This window comes from Oncorhynchus mykiss, chromosome 1 (genome assembly GCF_057628025.1).
Source record: "Oncorhynchus mykiss isolate SJ-2025 chromosome 1, ASM5762802v1, whole genome shotgun sequence".
Taxonomy (NCBI): Eukaryota; Metazoa; Chordata; class Actinopteri; order Salmoniformes; family Salmonidae; genus Oncorhynchus; species Oncorhynchus mykiss.
The window spans coordinates 25,387,275-25,413,932 of NC_143022.1; the positions used below are offsets into that span (position 1 = coordinate 25,387,275).

At 43.0% G+C, this 26,658-nt stretch overlaps 1 protein-coding gene across 1 annotated transcript; it reads right to left on the reverse strand.

Annotated features, from left to right (window-relative positions):
• Positions 1-85: 85 nt before the first annotated feature.
• uba2 (ubiquitin-like modifier activating enzyme 2) lies at positions 86-22,486 on the reverse strand. The gene is made up of 17 exons (XM_021592634.3): positions 22,061-22,486; positions 21,427-21,510; positions 20,324-20,394; positions 20,173-20,237; positions 19,940-20,040; positions 19,693-19,814; positions 15,127-15,194; positions 14,858-14,979; positions 14,628-14,727; positions 12,423-12,571; positions 12,189-12,282; positions 11,494-11,606; positions 11,057-11,212; positions 10,680-10,776; positions 1,359-1,464; positions 1,111-1,250; positions 86-887 (listed from the first exon to the last, which is right to left on the reverse strand). Exons 1-17 carry the CDS (start codon positions 22,199-22,201, stop codon positions 682-684), a joined length of 1,935 nt encoding a protein of 644 aa, XP_021448309.2. The 5' UTR covers positions 22,202-22,486; the 3' UTR covers positions 86-681.
• Positions 22,487-26,658: the final 4,172 nt, after the last annotated feature.

A 26,658-nucleotide genomic window follows, 5' to 3' on the forward strand; every position in this document is an offset into this window, starting at 1 on the left:
AAACAAGCCAAAGTACTGATGTTCCAAACAAATACTGTATACCAGTAATAATGTGTATGCCAAAGCTTAAGAAAACAATTTTGGGGTCATTAGATGTGTGTTTATTGTGTCATTATCTATTTGGTCCAAAGGGAGGTTGAGACCTGGATATGATGGCTCCAACTATAAACCACATGAAAGATTTATAAATAAAGTAACAAACTCCAGAACGATTTATTTTTTAACCAGCTGTGACAAAGCAACTCACCCTGCAAGTGGTCAATGGTTAACAATTACAAAGAAAAATTCAGTCAACGCTTGACTCAAAGAAATGATTGGGTTTGATAACTTTTTTTTACATTCCTTCAATGGAGGTGTAAGTTTACTGGATGAAATACACTGAAAAAACAATGGAGGTGTAAGTTTACTGGATGAAATACACTGAAAAAACATTTGCTATTAATTGTTTCTTTCAGTCTCCCTACAAACCACACCCTGACTTGTGACATGACAAATACATTATAAAAAATACAAAAAGCTAAAAGTATTTTATCCATCTGTGATGGACCAAAATAAAAAAAAACTGGCACACAACAGTTTTTTGTACATTTATATTTACACATGTTTGGTAAGAGGAACAGCGTATGAAAACACAAACAGAGTTTCATCCTTCTGAAGAGGGGAGGGGCCAGGAGAGACATACTAGTCTAGTGCAATGATGTCATCATCTTCCTCATCGGCAGCCAAAGGCTGATCCAGGCGTTGGCGCTTGGCTGAAGCCTCGCCTGTCTCAGCATCATGGAGCTTCCTCTTGTGGCCTCCTGACTCCATGCGGACATCCATAGTACTGGAGGACGGCTCCTCCTCGTCCGAATCAACTATCAGAACATCGTCCTGCTCAGCAGGGGCTAAGAGGAGAAAGGAAATCAAGAGAAAGTCAGACGAGAGACGATCGACATGTACCATTTTAGAGTTTACGTTCAGCTACAAAATAAACATAGCTGCACATGATTCTCAGTACTATAAACTAAATGGTTTAAAGGACAGGGCAGGTGACTTCTGACCAGGATTTTTGATTATTAGACAGTCTAAAAACAGTCCATCTCTGTAATCAATGTCAGTTTTGCTCACCTTTGGAAGAGGTGGACGGTTCTGCAGAGTCTTTGTTGCCGTTGGCAACATTCTTGTCCTCTTGTGCGCTGGGTGGGGTTGGGGCTTTGTCAGGGGCGTCACCCACCACCTCAAACTCCACATCCTTCTCCAAGTCCTCACTTTTACAGACAAGCGCAGAAATACATTTACGTTAAGGAAACAAATTTGCATTAGTCATGCAAATGCAAAGGCCTATACAGCACACAGAGAAATACATCCTCTCTTACCAGTGAATCACGTTAACCAGGAGTGTGTAATCCTGCAGAAAGTCATCCACTTGCAGACGGCTACCATGTCGTATCCCAAAGTCAGACAGAAACTTGCTGTTGTTTGCTATAAGAAGAGAATGGTGCATGATCATAAATATGTATACCTGATGATAAGAGTATCCCGTTGAGTACAATACAGGGTTTAGCAATATTATGATAGACGATACTATCGACGATGATCGACAACCATTGCCAATGGTGACAAACAACATGTTTGCCCAGGGGTCTCCAACCCTGTTTCTGGAGAGTTACCGTCCTGTAGGTTTTTACGCCAACCCTAATACTTGGTTGATAACCTGAACCAGGTTAGTTACAACTGGGGTTGGAGAGAAAAGGACAGTGGCTCTCCAGGAACAGGGTTGGAGACCCCTGGTTTAGCGTATTTGAACTTGACTAGCGCCACGCAATAAATAACGCAGTCGGGTAGGGCAGCTCAGTGACATTGAGTAATTTGTCTATTCCTATTTGCTATAATGTTGTTTTATGAAAGGCTTCATATTAAAAAGGCTGGCCTGTTTCAATAAATATGTTATACAGAACGCAAGAGGAATGTAGGCTAGACAGAGCAGAGTAGTACACCAAAGCAGCGCGAATTGGCCATTCAGAAAATATTGTCTCTCCCCCCTCTCGCTGTCGGATGCTTGGGCCTTACGGCCTAAACCAAATTGTATTTTTTATACAGTGCCTTCAGAAAGTATTCATCACGCATGACTTATTCCACATTGTTGTTTTTATTTGATTTATTTAACCTTCATTTAACCAGGTAGGCTAGTTAAGAACAAGTTCTCATTTACAACTTCGACCTGGCCAAAATAAAGCAAAGCAGTACGACACAAATAACAGAGTTACACATGGAGTAAACAAACATACAGTCAATAATACAATAGAGAAAGTCTATATACAGTGTGTGCAAATGAGGTAGGATAAGGGGGGGGGGGGGGCAATAAATAGGCCATAGTAGCGAAATTACACTGGGGTGATAGATGTGCAGAAGATCAGTGTGCAAGTAGCGTGTGCAAAATAAATCAAATAAATAACAATATGGTGATGAGGTAGTTGGATGGGCTATTTACAGATTGGCTATGTACAGGTGCAGTGATCTGTGAGCTGCTCTGACAGCTGGTGCTTAAAGCTAGTGAGGGAGATACGACTCTCCAGCTTCAGTGATAATTTGCAGTTCGTTGCAGTCATTGGCAGCAGAGAACTGTAAGGAAAGGCAGCTGAAGGAGGAATTAGTTTTGCGGGTGACCAGTGAAATATACCTGTTGGAGCGGGCAATGTGGGTGGGTGCTGTTATGGTGACCAGCGAGCTGAGAAGGTGGGGCTTTACCTAGCAACGACTTACAGATGACCTGGGGCCAGTGGGTTTGGCAAGGGATATAAAGTGAGGGCCAGCCAACGAGAGCATACAGGTCGCAGTGGTGGGTAGTATATTGGGCTTTGGTGACAAAACGGATGGTACTGTGATAGACTGCATCCAATTTGCTAAGTAGAGTGTTGGAGGCCATTTTGTAAATGACATCGCCGGAGTCAAGGATCGGTAGGATAGTCAGTTTTACGAGGTTATGTTTAGCAATATGAGTGAAGGATGCTTTGTTGCGAAATAGGAAGCAGATTCTAGATTTAATTTTGGATTGGAGATGCTTAATGTGAGTCTGGAAGGAGAGTTTACAGTCTAACCAGACACCTAGAATATGTGGACAACTACAAATACCTAAGTCAGAACCGTTCAGGGTAGTGATGCTGGACGGGTGGGTAGGTGTGGGCAGCGATCAGTTGAAGAGCATGCATTAAATTTGCATTTAAGAGCAGTTGGAGGCTACGGAAGGAGAGTTGTATGGCATTGAAGCTCGTTTGGAGGTTACTTAACTCAGTGTCCAAAGAAGGGCCAGAAGTATACAGAATGGTGTCGTCTGCGTATAGATGGATCAGACAATCACCAGCAGCAAGAGCGACATCATTAATGAATACAGAGGAACGAGTCGGCCCAAGGATTGAACCCTGTGGCACCCCCATAGACTGCCAGAGGTCCGGACAACAGGCTCTCCAATTTGACACACTGAACTCGGTCAGGGAAGTAGTTGGTGAACCAGGCGAGGCAGTCATTTGAGAAACCAAGGCTGATGCGTCTGTCGATAAGAATGTGGTGATTGAGAGTCGAAAGCCTTGGACAGGTCGATGAATACAGCTGCACAGTACTGTCTTTAATAGATGGCGGTTATGTCATTTAGGACCTTGAGCGTGGCTGAGGTGCACCCATGACCATCTCGGAAACCAGATTGCATAGCAGAGAAGGTACGGTGGGATTCGAAATGGTCGGTGATCTGTTTGTTTAACTTGGTTTTCAAAGACCTTAGAAAGACAGGGGAGGATAGATATGTCTGTAGCAGTTTGGGTCTAGAGTGTCTCCCCTTTCCAATCTTTGGGGATCTCAGACGATTCGAGAGGTTGAACAAGCTAGTAACAGGAGTTGCAACAATTTCGGCAGATCATTTTAGGAAGAGAGGGTCCAGATTGTCTAGCCTTGCTGATTTGTAGGGGTCCAGATTTTGCAGCTCTTTCAGAACCTCAGCTATCTCTATTTGGGTGAAGGAGAAATGGGGGGGGGGGGGCTAGGGCAAGTTGCAGTGAGGGGTGCAGGGCTGTTGACTGGGGTAGCCAGGTGGAAAGCATAGCCAGCCGTAGAAAAATGCTTATTGAAATTCTCTATCACGGATTTATCGGTGGTGACAGGGTTTCCTAGCCTCAGTGCAGTGGGCAGCTGGGAAGTGCTGCTCTTATTCTCCATGGACTTTAGTGTCCCAGAACTTTTTGGACTTGGCGCTACAGGATGCAAATTTCTGTTTGAAAAAGCTAGCCTTAACTTTCCTAACTGACTGTGTATGTTGGTTCCTGACTTAACTGAAAAGTTGCATATCGCGGGGGCTATTCAATGCAGTACGTATTACAGCCCGAATTCAAAATTGATTACAAATATTTTTTCCCTCCCACTCATCTATACATAATAACCCATAATGACAGGGTGAAAACATGTTTTTAGAAATGTTAGCAAGTGTATTGAAAATTAAATATCTCTATTACATAAGTAGTCACACCCCTGAGTCTATATTTTGCAGAAGCAACTTTGTCGGTGATTACAGCCTTGAGTCGTCTTGGGTATGTCTGTATCAACTACGTACATCTGAATTTGGGGATTTTCTCCCATTCTTCCGGTGAACAGCATTATTAAGTCTGGGTTTTGGTTGGACCACAAGTCATTTCACATTCTTGTTCTGATGCCATTCCAGCATTGCTTTGGCTGTATGCTTGGGCTCATTCGCCCAACCGAAGGTCGTTTGCACTCTGAAGCAGGTTCTCATCTAGGATTTGCCTGTATTTGGCTCCATTCATGTTCCTTCTATCCTTACCAGTCTCGCAGTTCCTACCGCTGAAAAGCATCCCCATAGCATGATGCTGCAACCACCATGCTTCACGGTAGGGATTATATTAGACGGGTGATGAGCTGTGGCCTAGTTCTCCCCAGACGGCGCTCTGCATTCAGGCCAAATATATTGAACAAAAATATGAACCGCAACATGTGTTGGTCCGATCTTTCATGAGCTAAAAAAAAAGATCCCATAAATGTTTCATGCGCACAAAAAGCTTATTTCTCTAAAATGTTGTGCATAAGTTTGTTTACATCCCTGTTAGTGAGCATTTCTCCTTTGCCAAGATTATCCATCCACCTGACATAAAGAAGTCGATTAAACAGCATCTTGTGCTGGGGACAATAAAAGGCAACTCAAGTTGAGGGAGCGTGCAATGGGCATGCTGACTGCAGGAATGTCGAACTGTGTGACCTTATATAGACTGGTGTTTTCCTAAATCATGTCCATGCAAATGAATTGGCCACAGGTGGACTCCAATTTAGTTGTATTGGCATCTCAAGGATGATCAACGGAAATCGGATGCCCTTGACCTCATTTGGAGTGACATAGCAAAGGGGTGTGAATATCAATGTAAATAAGATTTCTGTATTTCATTTTCAATGTGTAGAAATGTCTAAAGACATGTTTTCCCTTAGTCACTATGGGGTATTGTGTGTAGATGGGTTAGATTTAAAAAACATTTAATCAATTTTGTATTCAGGCTGTAACACAAATGTATAATAAGTCAAGGTGTATGAATACTTTCAGAAGGCACTGTAAATACGGACAGTCCTTAACCATCTTGTGGCTAGGCGTTTTAAAAAACGTAGGCTATATTCCCTTCCCTCTCTCCATTCGATAGGCTATGAATATGACTTTGGGTTAGGCCATGCTTTCATCGTTTTATGCATGCATGCCGTTCTCCTGATCAAACAATGAATGCTGAATGCTAGCTGAGTTACATCACAAAGTAGTTTGAATAGCCTAAAAATGTAAGGTAGCCAGGGGACTAATGAGAGAACAATCATCAATAGAAACATTGAATGACAAGTTTAAGCTTATTATGAATTAAATCCCTCCATGTGAATCTGAATGGCCAATAACCTAAACTAAAAAAGAAACATCCTCTCACTGTCAACTGCGTTTATTTTCAGCAAACTTGTATGAACATAAGATTCAGCTGAGACAAACTGAACAAGTTCCACAGACACGTGACTAACAGAAATTGAATAATGTGTCCCTAAACAAAGGGGGATGGTCAAAAGTAAGTGTCGGTATCTGGTGTGGCCACCAGCTGCATTAAGTACTGCAGTGCATCTCCTCCTCATAGACTGCACCAGATTTGCCAGTTCTTGCTGTGAGATGTTACCCCACTCGTCCACCAAGGCGCCTGCAAGTTCCCGGACATTTCTGGGGAGGGAATGGTCCTAGGCCTCACACTCCCATCCAACAGGTCCCAGACGTGCTCAATGGGATAGAGAGCCGGGCTCTTTGCTGGCCATGGCAGAGCACTGACATTCCTGTCTTGCAGGAAATCACGCACAGAACGAGCAGTATGGCTGGTGGCATTGTCATGCTGGAGGGTCATGTCAGGATGAGCCTGCAGGAAGGGTACCACATGAGGGAGGAGGATGTATTCCCTGTAACGCACAGCGTTGAGATTGCCTGCAATGACAACAAGCTCAGTCCAATGATGCTGTGACACACCGCCCTAGACCATGACGGACCCTCCACCTCGATCCCGCTCCAGAGGACAGGCCTCGGTGTAACGCTCATTCCTTCGACGATAAATGCAAATCCTACCATCACCCCCAGTGAGACAAAACCGCAACTCGTCAGTTAAGAGCACTTTTTGCCAGTCCTGTCTGGTCCAGCGATGGTGGGTTTGTGCCCATAGGCGACGTTGTTGCCGGTGATGTCTGGTGAGGACCTGCCTTACAACAGACCTATAAGCCTTCAGTCCAGCCTCTCTCAGCCTATTGTGGACAGTTTGAGAACTGATGGAGTGTGCGTTCCTCGTGTAACTCAGGCAGTTGTTGTTGCCATCACACCCACGGGACAGGTACAGGATGTTCGGATGTCCCGATCCGGTGCAGGTGTTGTTACGTTGTCTGCCACTGCGAGGACGATCAGCTGTCCGTTTCGTCTCCCTGTTGTGCTGTCTTCGGCTGTCTTCGGCGTCTCACAGTACAGACGTTGCAATTTATTGCCCTGGCCACATCTGCAGTCCTCATGCCCCCTTGAAGCATGCCTAAGGCACATTCACACAGATGAGCAGGGACCCTGGGCATCTTTCTTTTGGTGTTTTTCAGAGTCAGTAGAAAGGCCTCTTCAGTGTCCTAAATTTTCATAACTGTGAACTTAATTGCCTACCGTCTGTAAGCTGTTAGTGTCTTGATGACCATTCCACAGGTGCATGTTCATTAATTGTTTATGGTTCATTGAACAAGCAATGAACCATAATGAAGATCTGTGAAGATCTGTGAATTTATTTGGATTTTTACGAATTATCTTTGAAAGACAGGGTCCTGAAAAAGTCGAGAACATTATCACTTTTATACAAACAGGTTACCAACATATTCAAATAATGATTGCCATATTTTAATTTAAAAGGTTTTGATTTATTTATTCATACCATTTCATCGTTCCAAAAGATATAGTCCCAACACAAATCTAGGGTTGCTGGTCGTTCGTTCTATTGGTTCGGTTGCTAGAGACACGACCAAGTCATTCAGTCATTTTGTTCTGTATCTATGGACACGACTCAGTCGTTCGTTATAAATGTTCCATTGCCATACTGGCTGGCAATGTTCTTATCCGCATTTGCATTCGTTTAAGCTGTTTTCCAGTGACATTTATTTGGATACATCCATAACAATGAGCTAATGAGGCACGATTTCGTCTGGCATAGAAAATGTGCTCACTCGTTAGGACACGGTTGTTCAGAGGAGCTAGTCAACAACACAGCTAACACAATCACTTCAAACGGAAGCTGGAAAGACTAAACTAGCTGCGCTTCGTTTCACCTTTTTTCAATTGACATCTTTGTATAAATACAAAAATGATGCCAGCTGACTCATGATTTTAACTGGCTGAGAAACGCTACCTGATTGTCTCGTCCCGACACGTTCATTACTATGGGAATGCTGAAGATAGAATTTCAATATTGAGACAATGTTGCAAATGTCGGAGACAAACAGCAAGATTAATACAAATCTCCTCTGTTGAAAACTAAAATGTTAGTCTAAAAGAAATGGGAGATATTGTCTAGATGCTTTTTATAGTAGAGATCAAGTTTATAAATTGTCTGGCTGGGCTGATGAGACAGTGGATTGTGCAGTCAGATGGAACAGAGTAAATAGGCATTTTAACATCATAGATTTAGCCGGTGGGAACTTGTGGAATAGACACCGGCTGGGAATTCTGTTTTAACCAATCAGCATTCAGGATTAGACCATTGCCATATATATAGATCTGTGCCATTCACTTTGAACTGGACTTTTTGCAGCATCAGCAGTCGAGAATAGAAGCACTTGTTTTGTGATCAAAGCAAGAGCTTCATGTAGGGACGTGTGTACATTTGTTCATATCCTTTGCTAGTTAGTGAGTTATTAGCCCAGTTATAGATAATTTGTAGTCAGCAATGGGGGAAGTGACTGATTCCAAAAAGAGCACAAATGTGTGCATTTCAAGACATCTTTGAGCTTTTTTTTGTCTTAAATGGGCAACGTATTTTGAGACAGGCTTGAATAAGCTAAGTGGCCAATAGGCAGAGGGTAGAATAATGTCTGATTCACTGTAATAATGGTATGGGAATAATGATGCATTTTATATTGTAAAGTGGTTTCTTGCATCAAACAACATGTTCTTGTCTGAAGGTCACGTGGATAAACAGTTTCTCAATTTTTTTAATTGAACCTTTAACTCTTGCACTGAGATGCAGTGCCGTAGACCGCTGCACCACTCGGGAGTGGCACCACCCTGGTTAATGTTTTTTTCTCTCCAAAAGTCTCAATGTAGGCCTACATCGAACACAACACATTGGCTGCTACTGTAGGCTGAACGATAGAACAGCTATTTCCATGTTAAAATGTTATTGGATGCATTTTCTTCATTGTTTTTGATGGTAGGCTACTCTGTTAGGACTACATTATGATCAAATAGCCACAGTAGACTACTGTTAGTTTTAACTTAAAAGTGAGTGTTTTCCCACTAATTGAATTTTGGAACATTTGTACGTAGCCTACAGCCATGAGCGCATTGTTGAGCTTATAATATGGACACTTAACAACCCTCCAGACGAGCTTCGATGCCATACAATTCTCCTTCCGTGGCCTCCAATTGCTCTTAAATACAAGTAAAACTAAATGCATGCTCTTCAACCAATCGCTGCCTGCACCTGCCTGCCCGCCCGTCCAACATCACTACTCTGGACGGTTTTGACTTAGGTAGTTGTCCACATATTCTAGCTGTCTGGTTAGACTGTAAACTCTCCTTCCAGACTCACATCAAACATCTCCAATCCAAAGTTAAATCTAGAATTGGCTTCCTATTTCGCCAGAAAGCATCCTTCACTCATGCTGCCAAACATACCCTTGTAAAACTGACCATCCTACCGATCCTTGACTTCGGCGATGTCATTTACAAAATAGCCTCCAATACCCTACTCAATAAATTGGATGCAGTCTATCACAGTGCCATCCGTTTTGTCACCAAAGCCCCAATGACTAACCATCACTGCGACCTGTACGCTCTCGTTGGCTGGCCCTCGCTTCATACTCGTCGCCAAACCCACTGGCTCCAGGCCATCTACAAGACCCTGCTAAGTCCCCCCTTATCTCAGCTCGCTGGTCACCATAGCAGCACCCACCTGTAGCACACGCTCCAGCAGGTATCTCTCTCTGGTCACCCCCAAAACCAATTCTTTATTTGGCCGCCTCTCTTTCCAGTTCTCTGCTGCCAATGACTGGAACGAACTACAAAAATCTCTGAAACTGGAAACACTTATCTCCCTCACTAGCTTTAAGCACCAGCTGTCAGAGCAGCTCACGGATTACTGCACCTGTACATAGCCCATCTATAATTAAATCTACCATTCCAGTGTTTTACTATATTGTATCTACTTCGCCACCATGGCCTTTTTTTGCTTTTACCTCCCTTATCTCACCTTATTTGCTCACATTGTATATAGACTTATTTTTCTACTGTATTATTGACTGTATGTTTGTTTTACTCCATGTGTAACTCTGTGTTGTTGTATGTGTGCTGTATGTGTATAACTGCTTTGCTTTATCTTGGCCAGGTCGCAGTTGTAAATGAGAACTTGTTCTCAACTTGCCTACCTGGTTAAATAAAGGTGAAATAATTTATTTACTTGAGCAACATTTTAAGCTAAACGGTCTGATCTGTTGCACCGAACTCATTGCTTTTCGGATTTTGCTACTCCCACAATAACATCATCTAAATAAGTGTATGTGACCAATAAAATGTGATTTGATTTTTTTTTTTAAACATTTTTGAACCGTAGACATTGTTTATTCCCCGGACGGAATTATTTTATAAACCAAAAAAGTATTTGGTTTTACTTGTAATGTTGCATTATTTTATAGGCTACGAAGGGTGGCCAACCATTTTTCAGGAGAGCCTTAAAGAGGCAGAGTGTAGGCTTGACTATGCAAAGAAGCCAATAAGCAGTGTAGCTAGCCTACCTTTTTGTCTGATTCTTGAGGGTAAAAAAAGATAGTAATGCATTTTATTTGTAAAGTGGCTAAAAATGTTAATGTCAAGGCCTGCAGTCACCATGGGAACAGGTTGGCACCCTCTACTGGTCTCCTTGGGAACAGTCTGATATTATTCTGTGATTGTCTTATACCTTCAGTTTCACCCTCCTCAGAGGAGATGAGGATTGTCCCTTTCCCATCCTCGATCTGCACATCTGGCGCCACCATCCCAAACTTCTCCTTTAATATCTAACAAAGAAACAAGAATCTTTAGCGGAACACATAGATATGCTGATCACTTTTCACTGTGTTGTGGTGGTTGCAACAAACAAGCAAACCAGATTGGTGTTGTATAGATCAACATGCAACTCTCTAAGCAGTCAATATCCATCTGGCTTCATCTCTGCCTCTATGGTCAAAAATGTCTTCATCACTGACCAACAACGTCCGTACCAGTCTGTGTGTTTGTCTTTATCAGTCTGATTGCAAGCATGGTCACATGCATACAGGAGCCAGAGGCATACATTACCTTGTCTTGAAGGGCCAGCACAAGAGTTTTGTGCACATTCAGTTTGACTGTAACCTCTGGCTTGCTGGCGCACACATAACAGTTGGCACTGGGTGGGTCCAAAGCACATGGAACAAGCAGCTTTTTCCTGGGGTTAGGCTGCTTGTTCAGGAAGATCTAAGAAGACCATACAGGAAGGAACATTGGAAAATGTTTCAGAGCACAGTAGGCATACACCAAACACTCAATCTATTAAATTATTTACAACCATCATGGCTACAATTGGTGAATGAAATGCTGGGCCAAGTAAGTGATATGCTGAATTTTGATGTGATAATGCTGAAAATAGTGCCCCATTCATACGGTCAAAGCTTCCCCGAATGTGCAGACTAGGGGCAGATGATCAAAGGTAGAGTACCACCCTCTAAGAGTAGAAGGGATCACTCCTGATTTCTCACCGTGCGACACTGCTCCACATCTCCAGACAGGATCTTCAGAGCCTCCAGCACAATGAGGCCAGCAATGACTGCATTGGTTGTGGCGATTGCTGGGATGATGTTTCCTGCCATGGCTGCAAGGAACAATTTACAAAATCAAAACACCTTAATAGGTATCAGACTTAGAAACATTTAAATGCCCAGTGCAGTCAAAAACATTATTTATATACATTTCCACAATATGAAGGTGGAATAATACTGTGAAATTCTGAAAATGATCATGCTCTTTTTAGTGTAAGAGCTGTTTGAAAAGACTGCCTAAAATTTCTGCCTGTTTTGGTGGGATGGAGTTTTGGCCTGCCTTGTGACATCAAGTGGTACATTAGTTAACAGACCAATAACAAAGAGTTCCAAACCTCTCAGCCAATAACATATAGTTTTCAGTTTCCCCCTGCCCACTCAGACCACTCCCATACAGTCCTAGCCATATTCTTCCTTGAGAAATTGACCATTTTAATTAAAAACAAACAATCACAGTAAGGTACTTAAATTGTTCTTAAATTGTTAAGCAGAAATTATTTGATATCGAGATAAAAAAAACAGCAGCATTGGAACTTTAAAGCAAGAAAGTAAAATCAATTGTATGAATCTGTATCAATAATAAATTGTCACAATAAGAACTTAACAACTCGACATCTTTCACCCAAAATACCCACACTTGATGTCAAAACGGCTCTTCATGTTCATGCTAAAGATATGCATGCGCAAGTTGGCGGCTGCTGTCACAAAGTCCATCGCTGGAGGGTCATCCTAGCAAAAGGAGGAAAATGTTACTCAAATGCAATGCCAAAAGAGCATAATCTTCCCAGGTCTATTTTCTATCACCACCAAAATAGTTTGTTCCAGTGGGGCAGTGTTGACTCTGCAATGTCCCATCATTTGGTCCTCACCTTGTCCCACACAAGTTCTGCTCCATCCCCCTTGTCAGCCAGCATGGAGCGCAGGGTTTCCACGCTGCGGGAGAAGAGCTGGGAGTAACCTGCCACACCCAACACCTGTTGGTCCTTCAGTCCCGTCCCAGTCACCTCCTGGGGACACGCTATCGCACAACCAGAAAGAGAGAGAGAGACGATGACAAAACTAAACTACCACAACAAAATCTTCTAAATCAAATTGGTCCACTGCACTCTCCAGAAGCTTGGAGCAATATAATATATACTGAACAAAAATATAAACTCAACCATTTCAAAGATTTTACTGAGTTACAGTTCATATAAGGAAATCAGTCATTTGAAATAAATAAATTAGGCCCTAATCTATGGATTTCACATGACTGGGAATACAGACATGCATTTGTTTGTCAGATACTTGTTAAAAACTTATTTTTTAATGTAGGGGCGTCGATCAGAAAACCAGTCAGTATCTAGTGTGACCCCCATTTGCCTCATACAGTTCGACATCTCCTTCACAGAGTTGATCAAGCTGTTGATTGTGGCCTGTGGTCCCACTCCTCTTCAATGGGTGTGCTTAGTTGCTGGATATTGGCGGGAACTGGAAAACGCTGTCGTACACGTCAATCCAGAGTAGAATTCGACCGATTTCAAGTTTTCATAACAATCGGTAATCTGCATTTTTGGATGCTGATTATGGCCGATTACATTACATTCCACGAGGAAACTGCGTTGCAGGCCGACCAACTGTTACGCAAGTGCAGCAAGGAGCCAATGTAAGCTGCTAGCATTAAACTTATCGTATAAAAAACAATCAATCTTAACATAATCACTAGTTAACTACACATGGTTGATGATATTACAAGGCTAACTAGCTTGTCCTGCGTTGCATATAATCAATGCGGTGCCTGTTAATTTATCATTGAGTCACAGCCTACTTCACCAAACGGGTGATGATTTAACAAAAGCGCATTCATGAAAATAAAAAGCACAATCGTTGCACAAATATTCCTAACCATAAACATCAATGTCTTTCTTAACATCAATACACAAGTATATATATTTTTTATTTAGTTAAAATAAATTCATGTTAGCAGGCAATATTAAGTAGGGAAATTGTGTCACTTCTCTTGCGTTCATTCAGAGTCAGGTTAAATGCAACAGTTTGGGCCGTCTTGCTCGTTGCGAACTGTGAACTAATTTGCCAGAGTATTACATAATTATGACATAACATTGAAGGTTGTGCAATGTAACAGCAATATTTCGACTTATGGTTGCTGCCCGTTTCATAAAACGACCACAATGACCAACGGCTCGTATTTCTGTGTTTATTATATTATAATTAAGTCTATGATTTGATAGAGCAGTCTGACTGAGCGGTGATAGGCGGCAGCAGGCTCGTAAGCATTCATTCAAACTAATGCATTTGTCAGCAGCTCTTAGCAATGCTTGCATCACAGCGCTGTTTATGACTTCAAGCCGGTCAACTCCTGAGATTAGGCTGGAAATACTAAAGTGTCTATTAGAACATCCAATAGTCAAAGGTATATGAAATACAAATGGTATAGCGAGAAATAGTCTTATAATTCCTATAATAACTACAAACCTAAAACTTCTTAACTGGGAATATTGAACCACCAGCTTTCATATGTTCTCATGTTCTGAGCAAGGAACTTAAACGTTAGCTTTTTTTACATGGCACGTAGAGCACTCGTAACATCTGCAAATCGCTCTCCCACACGACGCCATGCACGTGGTCTGCAGTTGTGACGCCAGTTGGACGTACTGCCAAATTATCTAAAACGACGTTGGAGACGGATTATGGTAGAGAGATGAACATTAAAATCTCAGAGCTGGTAGGCATTCCTTCAGTCAGTATGCCGATTGCATAATCCCTCAACTTGAGACTTCTGTGGCATTTGTGACAAAACTGCACATTTTAGAGTGGCCTTTTATTGTTCCTAGCACATGGTGCACCTGTGTAATGATCATGCTGTTTAATCAGCTTCTTGATATGCCACACCTGTCAGGTGGATGGGTTATCTTGGCAAAGGAGAAATTCTCACCAACAGAGATTTAAACAAATTTGTGCACAACATTTGAGAGAAATAAGCTTTAATTTTATTTCTGCTCATGAAACATGGGACCAACATAATACACAATGCGTTTATATTTTTTGTTCAGTGTAGGATGCTAATATCTTACCAAGTTTCTGAATCTCAAGCCAATCCAGAGGGAGTGGCGCTTTCCTCTTCTTCCACAGCTTGTCCATGGTCAGGAGGTACTGGATGTCATCTTTGAAAAGCTGGAGGACCACACAAAGCAAATGGCTATTAGCCAAAGTCGAGGGGCTAATAAGCTTGTTGACAACAAGACAAGGGGACACTTTCACTTAAGCAGTCCTTTAGTGAATGCTTGTTCACACTAAAGCCTACCTTGTTGAAGAGTTTGACTGTGTCATAGCCTGTGGATCGTGCCCAGTCCTTGGTGGACACCCGTTTGATGTCTCCATCCTGATCAGATGCTGTGGCTCGGGCTTCAGTGTCTGCAGGGTTCCCTGAGAAAAGGAGACAAGAGACCTCAATGAAAACCAGTGTACACAGCAGCCTTTTACTGCATACGTGTCAGTGCATCTCACCCCTCTGGTCTATGGAGGGCAGGGAGGTGGCAGTATTAGAATTCTCTAGTGTTGCGCTCTACTCACATGTAAGCTCTGGGTCAGCGGTGTCAGGGGACACCTCCTGATCTGCATCCTCCTCTCCAAAGAGCTGGCTGAGGTGGAGATTAAAATAAAACCGGATTGTCATTATCATGGGCTTAATCTCAACCTCCCAGCAATAAAATATATCTCTGCAAGCAACACCAACACTGACTTAGGATGAAGATAACAATCATGACCTATTCCTCATTGGTATACAACTAGTGAGATGCATAAAAGCACAGCAGTAAGACGCGTTTGTTTTCGGCTCATGTAAATATTCAATATTTTTTCTGGGGTTGTGTGTACAATTCAAATCTCCTTTTTCCCATTTCGAATTAAATATACCTTCATGCAACCCGCCTCACACAAGGTGGTACGGATCTGCTATTTTTTAGACCTTATAACTAGAACATCCATCAGCAGCTAGCCAGCTAATTAGCTACTAGCTTTTTAGTCATTGTTAGCCACTGCTAGCGGTCTTTACCTTTAGCTCGGACTCCAGACGCTTTAGCCCGGATAGCCTGGATAATACCTGCCAGTCTGCACAGCGCAATATCAGCCCTGAGCATATCGGACTGCTTTTTTCCCCACTACATCCCCGGATTCCTGACGCAAGCTCTGGACCATTACACCAGATCTTCGCAGCTAGCTAGTTGCTACCGAGTGGCTATCGCCCTTGTCCAGAAGCATGCACCAGTTAGCCTCAAGCTAGGCCCATCTCCCGGCTAGCAAACGAAGTACATTAACCACAATACCTCTCTTGCCAATTGGCCTGGACCCTTTGTCGACATGGAGCCCCGCCGATCCATCACGACTGGTCTGCTGATGTAATTCGGCCCCTGTGGTCTCAACCCGGCCTCTGCATCATGGATGTTGGTGATGATCCATCTGCTAGCCCCGGGCCCGCTAGCTTCCTAAACGCCAGCTCTCCCGCTCGCCTAGCATAGTAATCGACTACTGAGCGGGCTCCCTGTTTCATCTATTGCTGCTCATTGGACCTTTGTTTATCTGTCGGCCCCAGCCTCGAACTCAGGCCCTGTGTGTAGCTAACTGACCCTCCCTGCCCATTTATCGCCATTTACCCGTTGTTATTGTCCTAGCTGTTTACCCATTGTTGTCTCACCCTTTGTTGTCTTAGCTCTCCCAATCAACACCAGTGATTGCTTTATGCCTTTCTCTAATGTCAATATGCCTTGTATATTGTTGTTTAGGGCAGCTCTCATTGTTTTATTTTACTGCAGAGCCCCTAGTCCTGCTCAACATGCCCTCGGATAGCCCCCTTGTCCCACCCCCCACACATGCGGAGACCACACCTAGCCTAACTGGCACCTCCAGAGATGCAACCTCTCTCATCCCCACTGTACTCGCACCCTACCATACCCTTGTCTGTACACTATGCGCTGAATCTATCCTACTACGCCCAGAAATCTGCTCCTTTTATTCTGTTCCCAAAGCACTAGATGACCAGTTCTTATAGCTTTTAGCCGTACCCTCATCCTACTCCTCCTCTGGTGATGTAGAGGTTAACCCAGGCCCCGTGTGTCCCCAGGCGCTCTCATTTGCTGACTTCTGCAACAGTAAAAGCCTTGGGTTCATGCATGTTAACATCAGAAGCCTCTTCCCTAAGTTTGCTTTATTCACTGCTTTAGCACACGTCGCCAACCCTGATGTCCTAGCTGTGTCTGAAACTTGGCTTAGAAAGGCCACCAAAAATTCTGAAATTTCGATCCCCAATTACAACATTTTCCGTCAAGACAGAACTGCTAAAGTGGGCGGAATTGCAATCTACTGTAGAGATAGCCTGCATAGTTCGGTCATACCATCCAGGTCTATGCCCAAACAGTTTGAGCTTCTACTTTTAAAGATCCATCTCTCCAGAAATAAGTGCCTCACTGTTGCCACTTGTTATAGACCCCCCCTCAGCTCCCAGCTGTGCCCTGGACACTATATGTGAATTGATTGCACCCCATCTATCGTCAGTGTTCGTACTGCTGGGTGACCTAAATTGGGATATGCTTAACACCCCAGCCATCCTACAATCTAAGCTAGATGCCCTCAATCTCACACAAATTATCAAGGAACCTACCAGGTACAACCCCAAATCCATAAACATGGGCACCCTCATAGACATCATCCTGACCAACTTGCCTTCTAAATACACCTCTGCTGTCTTCAACCAGGATCTCAGCGATCACTGCCTGCGTCCGTTATGGGTCCGCGGTCAAACGACCACTCCTTATCACTATCAAATGCTCACTAAAACACTTCTGCGAGCAGGCCTTTCTAATCGACCTGGCCCAGGTATCCCGGAAGGATAATGACCTCGTCCCGTCAGTAGAGGATGCCTGGTTGTTCTTTAAAAAGTGCTTTCCTCACTATCTTAAATAAGCATGCCCCTTTCAAAAAATGTTGAACTAAGAACAGATATAGCCCTTGGTTCACTCCAGGCTTGACTGCCCTTGACCAGCACAAAAACACCCTGTGGCGTACTGCAGTAGCTTCGAATAGTCCCCGCGATATGTAACTGTTCAGGGAAGTCAGGAACCAATAAACACAGTCAGTTAGGAAAGCAAACAGAACTTTGCATCCTGCAGCACTAAGTCCAAACAGTTTTGGGGCACTGTAAAGTCCATGGGGAATAAGAGTACCTCCTCCCAGCTGCCCACTGCACTGAGACTAGGAAACACTGTCACCACTAATAAATCCACAATAATTGAGAATTTCATTAAGCATTTCTCTATGGCTGGCCATGCTTTCAACCTGGCTACCCCAACCCCGGCCAACAGCTCTGTACCCTCCGCAGCAACTGGCCCAAGTCCCCCCCCCCCCGGCTTCTCCTTCACCCAAATTCAGACAGCTGATGTTCTGAAAGAGCTGCAAAATCTGGATCCCAACAAATCAGCTGGGTTAGACAATGTGGACCCTCTCTTCCTAAAATTATCTGCCACCATTGTTGCAACCCCTATTACTAGTCTGTTCAACAACTAATTCATATCGTCTGAGATTCCTAAAGATTGGAAAGCGGCCGCAGTCATCCCCTCTTCAAAGGGGAAGACACTCCAGACCCAAACTGTTACATACCTATATCCATCGTGCCCTGCCTTTCTGAAGTCTTCGAAAGCCAAGTGAACAAACAGATCACCGACCATTTCAAATCCCACCGTACCTTCTCCGCTATGCAATCTGGTTTCCGAGCTGGTCGCGGGAGTACCTCAGCCACGCTCGAGGTCCTAAACGATATCATAACCGCCATCGATAAAAGACAGTACTGTGCAGCCGTCTTCACCGACCTGGCCAATGCTTTCGACTCTGTCAATCACCACATTCTTATCGGCAGGCTCAACAGCCTTGGTTTCTCTAATGACTGCCTCGCCTGGTTCACGAACTACTTCTCAGATAGAGTTCAGTGTGTCAAATCGGAGGGCCTGTTGTACAGACCTCTGGCAGTCTATGGGGGTTCTTCTTTGGACACTATTTATCAAACATCCAAACAAGCTTCAATGCCATACAACACTCCTTCCGTGGCCTCCAACTGCTCTTAAATGCTAGTAAAATGAAAGGCATGCTCTTCAACCAATCGCTGGCCGCACCCGCTCACCCAGCATCACTACTCTAGACGGTTCTGACTTAGAATATGTGGACAACTATAAATACCTACGTCTCTGGCTAGACTGTAAACTCTCCTTCCAGACTCATGTTAAGCATCCCCAATCCAAAATTAAATCTAGAATTGGCTTCCTATTTCAAACAAAGCCTCCTTCCCTCATGCTGCCAAACATATCCTCATAAAACTGACTATCCTACCGATCCTTGACGATGTCATTTACAAAATAGCCTCCAACACTCTACTCAGCAAATTGGATGCAGTCTATCACAGTGCCATCCGTTGTCGTCACCAAAGCCCCATATACTACCCACCACTGTGACCTGTATGCTCTCATCGGCTGGCCGTCACTACATATTTGTTGCCAAACCCACTGGCTCCAGGTCATCTATAAATCTTTGCTAGGTAAAGTTCCACCGTATCTCAGCTCACTGGTCATCCCCAAAGCCAACACCTCTTTGGCCGCCTTTCCTTCCAGTTCTCTGCTGCCAATGACTGGAATTAATTGCAAAAATCACCGAAGCTGGAGGTTCTTATCTTCCTCACTAACTGGAACGTCAGCTGTCAGAGCAGCTTACCGATCGCTGCAGCTGTACACAGCCCATCCAACCAACTACCTACCTCATCCCCATATTTGTTTTTCTGCTCTTTTGCACACCAGTATTTCTACTTGCAAATCCTCATCTGCACATATATCACTCGTGTAAATTGCTAAATTGTAATTACTTCGCCACTATTGGCCTATTTATTGCCTTACCTCCTTTGCAGATACTGTATACAGAATTTTATATTGTGTTATTGACTATACATTTGTTTATTCAATGTGTAACTCTGTCGCACTGCTTTGCTTTCTCTTGGCCAGGTCGCAGTTGTAAATGAGAACTTGTTCTCAACTGGCCTACCTGGTTAAATAAAGGTGATATAAATAAAAAATTAATTTAAAAAAGCACTTCAACCACACTTACTTGAACAGGTACTTGGCCCACACAATGCAGTGTATAGGCTCAGAGGGGGTGTTGCGAATGGTACAACCAGGGAAGGTTTTCTGTGTGGGTTTGGGCTGGCACTCATAACACTCAGTAAGACCCTATAGTGTGGGAAATCAAGGAGAGGGAGGTGATTATTTCACTCTGTATCTAATTAATTTTTACTGCACTGAACATGACCATGCATCTAATTGGCATCCACAGGTTGTTTTCATCCGTGTCTTACCTTCTTAATAACGGTCACCTGCCCAAGGTAGCCAGCTGTGCCACTCTCAATAAGGGGAATGTCAGCTGCAAGACACATCCTGTTCACATGGTTACGAGCCGCTGCAAGGAAGAAAAGATTCAGCTGGCGCTAAGACCAGGACCACACCAGGGAAAAGATACCAAACGTACTCTACAGACAGACTAGGGGTAGGGAAAGAGGGTGTAATTAGGGGGAAGTAGATATTACTATACCTCGATTGTCCAAAGCATTCATGACAAGCATGAAGTTCCTGAAGAATTCCACATTGTACTCTGGGCTGTGAAGGACAAACATACCAAACATTAAACAGGATCAAGGACTTTAAGTTCTCACACCGGCAACTCACAAGACTAGTTGACTTACTTCATGATGCTGTCATGATAGGCTGTAATGTTGGCAGTGGGACAGAATTGCAGCACACTCTCTTTTGCCACCTGCAAGACAGACAGCCAGTAAGTTCACAAATAGTATTTAGATTGTGTACAGCATACACTAAGTGTACAAAACATTAGGAACATCTCCTCTTTCCAGGTGAAAGCTATGATCCCTTATTGATGTCACTTGTTTAATCCACTTCAAATCAGTGTAGATGAAGAGACAGGTGAATGAAGGATCTTTAAGCTTTGAGACATGAATTGTGTATGTGTGCCATTCAGAGAGTGAATGGGCAAGAAAAACTATATAAGTGCCTTTGAATTGGCTATGGTTGTAGGTGCCAGGCGCACCTGTTTGAGTGTGTCAAGAACTGCAGCGCTGCCGGGTTTTTCACACAACAGTTTCCAGTGTATATCAAGAGTGGTCCACAAGGCCTCCCGGGTGGCGCAGTGGTTAAGGGTGCTGTACTGCAGCGCCAGCACAGGGTTCGCGCCCAGGCTCTATCGTAACCGGGAGGTACGCGGGGCGACGCACAATTGGTCTAGCGTCGTCCGGGTTAGGGAGGGCTTGGTCAGTAGGGATGTCCTTGTCTCATCGCGCACCAGCGACTCCTGTGGCGGGCCGAGCACAGTGCGCGCTAGCCAAGGTTGCCAGGTGCACGGTGTAGCCTCCGACACATTGGTGCGGCTGGCTTCCGGGTTGGATGCGCGCTGTTTTAAGTGTGGCTGGTTGGGTTGTGTATCGGAGGACGCATGACTTTCAACCTTCGTCTCTCCCAAGCCCGTACGGGAGTTGTAGCGATGAGACAAGATAGTAGCTACTACAACAATTGGATACCACGAAATTGGGGAGAAAAAGGGGTAAAATAAAAAAATAAAAATAAGAATGGTCCACAATCCAAATGACATCCAGCCAACTTGGCACAACTGTGGAAAGCATTGGAGTCAACAACAGCCTCAGGGAAAAAGGGGGTGCAACTTCATATTAGGAAGGTGTTCCTAATGTTTTGTAAACTCAGTGTATTTTAGAATGCTTGTTTGTTGTTCTTTCATGTTTGTGAAAGAACAACAAAGCATCTGTCCCCTCCCTACCTGCGCCTTGGACTTCCCCACATGTTTCTTCTGGAACAGGAACTGTCTGTTCAGGTTGCTCACATCAATAGTGTCCAGATCAATCTATAAAAAAGACACAGCAAATCGAAGTTAAAACACAATTACGGATACAAAAAAATGCAATTAATAAGATCAAGACAGGTTCACAAAAAAGTTGGACGTGGTATGAAAGACTTTGCTACAAACTGTATAACGTTAGCTACCTACCTACCGTACGTTATTATATATCTAGCTAGCTGAATTGTAGTTTACATTGCTTATCACAAATCACCAGCATTGCTAGCAGCTAGCTAATTAGCCTTCAAGCATACCGGTATGGACAGCTTAGCATTGTCTAGCTAACGTTAGCAGACCACAAAGAGGTCGGGACAACATGGCGCGCAATTGAAATTCTGGACGAAGTGACCTAAATGTTGTGTTTTTATATACATGCATGTAACTAGCTAGCTATGTAACTACATTGCTAACTCCACCACTTACATATAGCCAGGCTCATGTGAAAATGTTCTAATATATACACTTATTTCAGACTAGCTAGCATGCCAGGCCTTTCACACTTCAGCCTGTAGGCTGCACAAAGACCCAGCAAATGTCCGCCCCCTGCACGACTTACCACTTCTATATTTTTGAAGCCGGTGAGTACAAGATTTTTCAAGAGCTCGCAACCAATTCCTCCAGCTCCGACCACCAGCACCCGGCAAGCGGATAAGGAATCAGCGAGCTCTTTTCGGAGAGACCCCACTAGTTGTACCATTGTTGATCAGAAAAATACAGAAACTGCAGTAGACCAGAAGAGAGAGGAGCTAGCTATGTGGCTAGCAGCAGGCACCACCTCCTTACTCCGATAAGGGGGGCCCTTCGATATAAGCGCACAAAGACTGATCAAACACTTTGCCTATAGTGCCGCCTTCTGGAGAGGCGAGGTTTAGGCTTTTGAGTTGAGTTCGTTGAGTTTCCTTCTCTGACAGTACAGTGCTGAACTGCACACCAAAACCATGACCAAAATAGGCTTTGTTTCTGCCTTTCTCACTATGTGGGTGGGAAAATATTGTGGGATACCAGTTTTGATAATATAGCTAGTTCAAGATAGTGCAGTGGCAAATTAATTCCATTCAGATTGACAAAAACATCCAGTCAAGCTAAAACAAGTAGTCATGATGAAAATTATTGAGAGCCAGAGTATCACTGACATAAAACTAGTTTATTGCTTTGAGTGGTGGTAAATATATATATTGAAGTCCACTTTTGCACTAACTCTCTTGCACTGACTATGCACACCCACTAGACTCTACCCACATACTCACACTGACACCCCAACACACACACACTCACCCACACAATTCACACTCACCATATATGCCGCTGCTACTGTCTATTATCTACCCTGTTGCCTAGGCACTTTCATTGAATCAGATGGCTCATTCATCACAAAGCCCACTGATATTGCAAACTACTTTATTGACTTTTTCATTGGCAAGATAAGCAAACTTAGGGATGACATGCCAGCAACAAATGCTGACACTACACATCCAAGTATATCGGACCAAATTATGAAAGACAACAATTGTACTTTTGAATTCTGTAAAGTCCGTGTGGAAGAGGTGAAAAACGTGTTGTTGTCTATCAACAATGACAAGCCACTGGGGTCTAACAATCTGGATGGAAAATTACTGAGGATAATAGCATACGATATTGCCACTCCTATTTGCCACATCTTCAATTTAAGCCTACTTGAGAGAGTGTGCCCTCAAGCCTGGAAGGAAGCTAAAGTCATTCCACTAACCAGGAATGGTAAAGCCCCCTTTACTGGCTCAAATAGCCGACCAATCAGCCTGTTACAAACCCTTAGTAAACTTCTGGGGAAAAATTGTTTGACCAGATGCAATGCTATTTCACAGTAAACAAATTGACAACAGACTTTCAGCATGCTTATAGGAATGGACACTCAACAAGCACAACACTTACACAAATGACTGATGATTGGCTGAGAGAAATTGATGATAAAATGCTTGTGGGGGCTGTCATGTTAGACTTCAGTGCAGCTTTTGACATTATCGATCATAGTCTGCTGCTGGAAAAACTTATGCGTTATGGCTTTACACCCCCTGCTATAATGTGGATAAAGAGTTACCCGTCTAACAGAACACAGAGGGTGTTCTTTAATGGAAGCCTGTCAAATATAATCCAGTTAGAATCAGTAATTCGCCAGGGTAGCTGTTCAGGCCCCTTGATTTTTTCAATTTTTACTAACTACATGCCACTGACTTTGAGTAAAGCCAGAGTGTCTATGTATGTGGATGACTCAACACTATACACGTCAGCTACTACAGCGACTGAAATGACTGCAACACTCAACAAAGAGCTGCAGTTAGTTTCAGAGTGGGTGGCAAGGAATAAGTTAGCCCTAAATATTTCCAAAACTTAAAGCATTGTATTTGGAACAAAACACTCACTAAACCCTAAACCTCAACTAAAGCTTGTAATAAATAATGTGGAAATTGAGCAAGTTGACATGACTAAACTGCTTGGAGTAACCCTAGATTGTAAACTGTCATGGTCAAAACATATTGAGGCAGCAGTAGCTAAGATGGGGAGAAGTCTGTCTATAATAAAGTGATGCTCTACCTTCTTAACAACACTATCAACAAGGCAGGTCCTACAGGCACAAGTTTTGTTGCACCTTGACTACTGTTCAGTCGTGTGGTCAGGTGCCACAAAAAAGGACTTAGGAAAATTGCAATTGGCTCAGAACAGGGCAGCACGGCTGGCCCTTGGATGTACACAGAGAGCTAATATTAATAATATGCATGTCAATCTCTCCTGGCTGAAAGTGGAACTTCATCACTACTTTTATTTATGATAGGACATGTTGAATGCACCGAGCTGTCTGTCTAAACTACTGGCACACAGCTCGGACACCCATGCATCAAGACATGCCACAAGAGGTCTCTTCACAGTCCCCAAGTCCAGAACAGACTATGGGAGGCATACAGTACTACATAGAGGCATGACAACATGGAACTTCTACACCTGCATTGCTTGCTGTTTGGGGTTTTAGGCTGGGTTTCTGTACAGCACTTTGAGATATCAGCTGATGTAAGAAGGGCTTTATAAATAAATTTGATTTGAAATTTGATTTGAACTATTTTCCACATCAAGTAACTGACGCAAGCAGTAAAATTAGACTTAAAAAAACAGATAAAAAAAACACCTTATGGAACAGCGGGGACTGTGAAGCAACACAAACATTGGCACAGACACACGCGCACTCAACCCGGCCCCTGCGCACACACACACGATAACATACATACATACACATGGATTTAGTAATGTAGATATGTGGTAGTGGTGGAGTAGGGGCCTGAGGGCACACAGAGTGTTGTGAAATCTGTGAATGCATTGTAATGTTTTTAAAATGGTATAAACTGCCTTAATTTTGCTGGACCTCAGGAAGAGTCGCTGCTGTTTTGGCATACACCCAGTCACTACAAAGACAACTCAGTTGACGGAGAGGAAGTAAACCGCTCAGAGATTTCATCATGAGGTCAATGATGACTTTAAAACAGTTATAGAGTTTAATAGCTGTGATAAGAGAGAACTGAGGATGGATCAAAAACATTGTAGTTGCTCCACAATATTAACCTAATTGACAGAGTGAAAAGAAGGAAGCCTATACAGAATACAAATATTCCAAAACATGCGTCCTGTTTGCAACAAGGCACTAAAGTAAAACTGCAAAAAAAATGGCCAAACAATTAACTTTTAGTCCTGAATACAAAGTGTGTTGTATTTGGGGCAAATCCAATACAACACATTACTGAGTAACACCATATTTTCAAGCATAATGCTGGCTGCATCATGTTATGTGTATGCTTATAATTGTTCAGGACTGGGGAATTTTTCAGGGTAAAAAATTAACAACATGGAGCTAAGCGCTGGCAAAATCCTAGAGGAAAACCTGGTTCAGTCTGCTTTCCACCAGACACTGGGAGATTAATTCAACTTTCAGCAGGACAGTAACCTAAAACACAAGGCCAAATCTACACTGTACTCTTAGAAAAAAAGATGCTATCTAGAACCTTAAAAGGTTCTTCATCTGTCCCCGTAGGAGAACCCTTTTTGGTTGCAGGTATAACCATTTTGGTTGCAGGTATAACCATTTTGGTTCCAGGTAGAACCCTTTTACAGAGGGTTCTACCTGGAACAAAAAAAGGTTATCCTATGGGGACATCTGAATAACTCTGTTGGAACCCTTTTTACTAAGATTGTGGGGTGGCTGACCAAGAAGACAATGAATGTTCCTGAGTGACCCAATTACAGTTCTGACTTAAATCTACTTGAAAATATATGGCAAGACCTGAAAATGGCTGTCTACCAATGATCAACAACCAATTTGACAGCGCTTGAAGAATTTGTAAAATAATAATTGGCAAATGTGGCACAATCCAGGTATGGAAAGTTCTTAGAGACTTACCCAGAAAGACTCACAGCTGTAACCGCTGCAAACGATGCTTCTACAAATTATTGACTCAGGGGTGTAAATACTTATGTCAATGAGATATTTATGTATTTAATTTACAATAAATGAGCAAACATTTATAAAACATGTTTTCACCTTGTCATTATGGGGGTATTGTGTGTAGATGGGTAAGAACATTTCATCCATGTTGAAATCAAGCTGTAACACAACAAAATATGGAATAAGTCAAAGGCTATGAATACTTCTGAAGGCACTGTACATAGCTACCTCAATTACCTCTTATCCCTGCACATTGACTTGGGACTGGTACACCCTGTATATAGCCATGTTATTTTTTTTATTGTTATTCGTTCACTCTGTATTTATTCCTCTTGTCACTATTTTGAACAATTATTTAACTCTGCATTGTTGGAAAATGACCTGTAAGTAAGCATTTCACTGTTCGTCTACACCTGTTGTATACAAAGCATGTGACAAATACAGTTGTATTTGATTTCATGTGAAATAATTCTCTACCATTAATCAAGCCTTTACAGTGCTTTACCTGCTCAAACACAGTTTGAGAATATGTATCGTGCACATGTCATCAGCAAGGTATTCATCTTCATCCTCCTTGGTCATAGTGGGCTGTTTTTTCTGCAGCATTGCTGTTTCTACTGAAGGTCCTGGGTCTCCTACAGATATATTATGTATTACATTATACTGTATAACAGCAATACAGACCAACATTA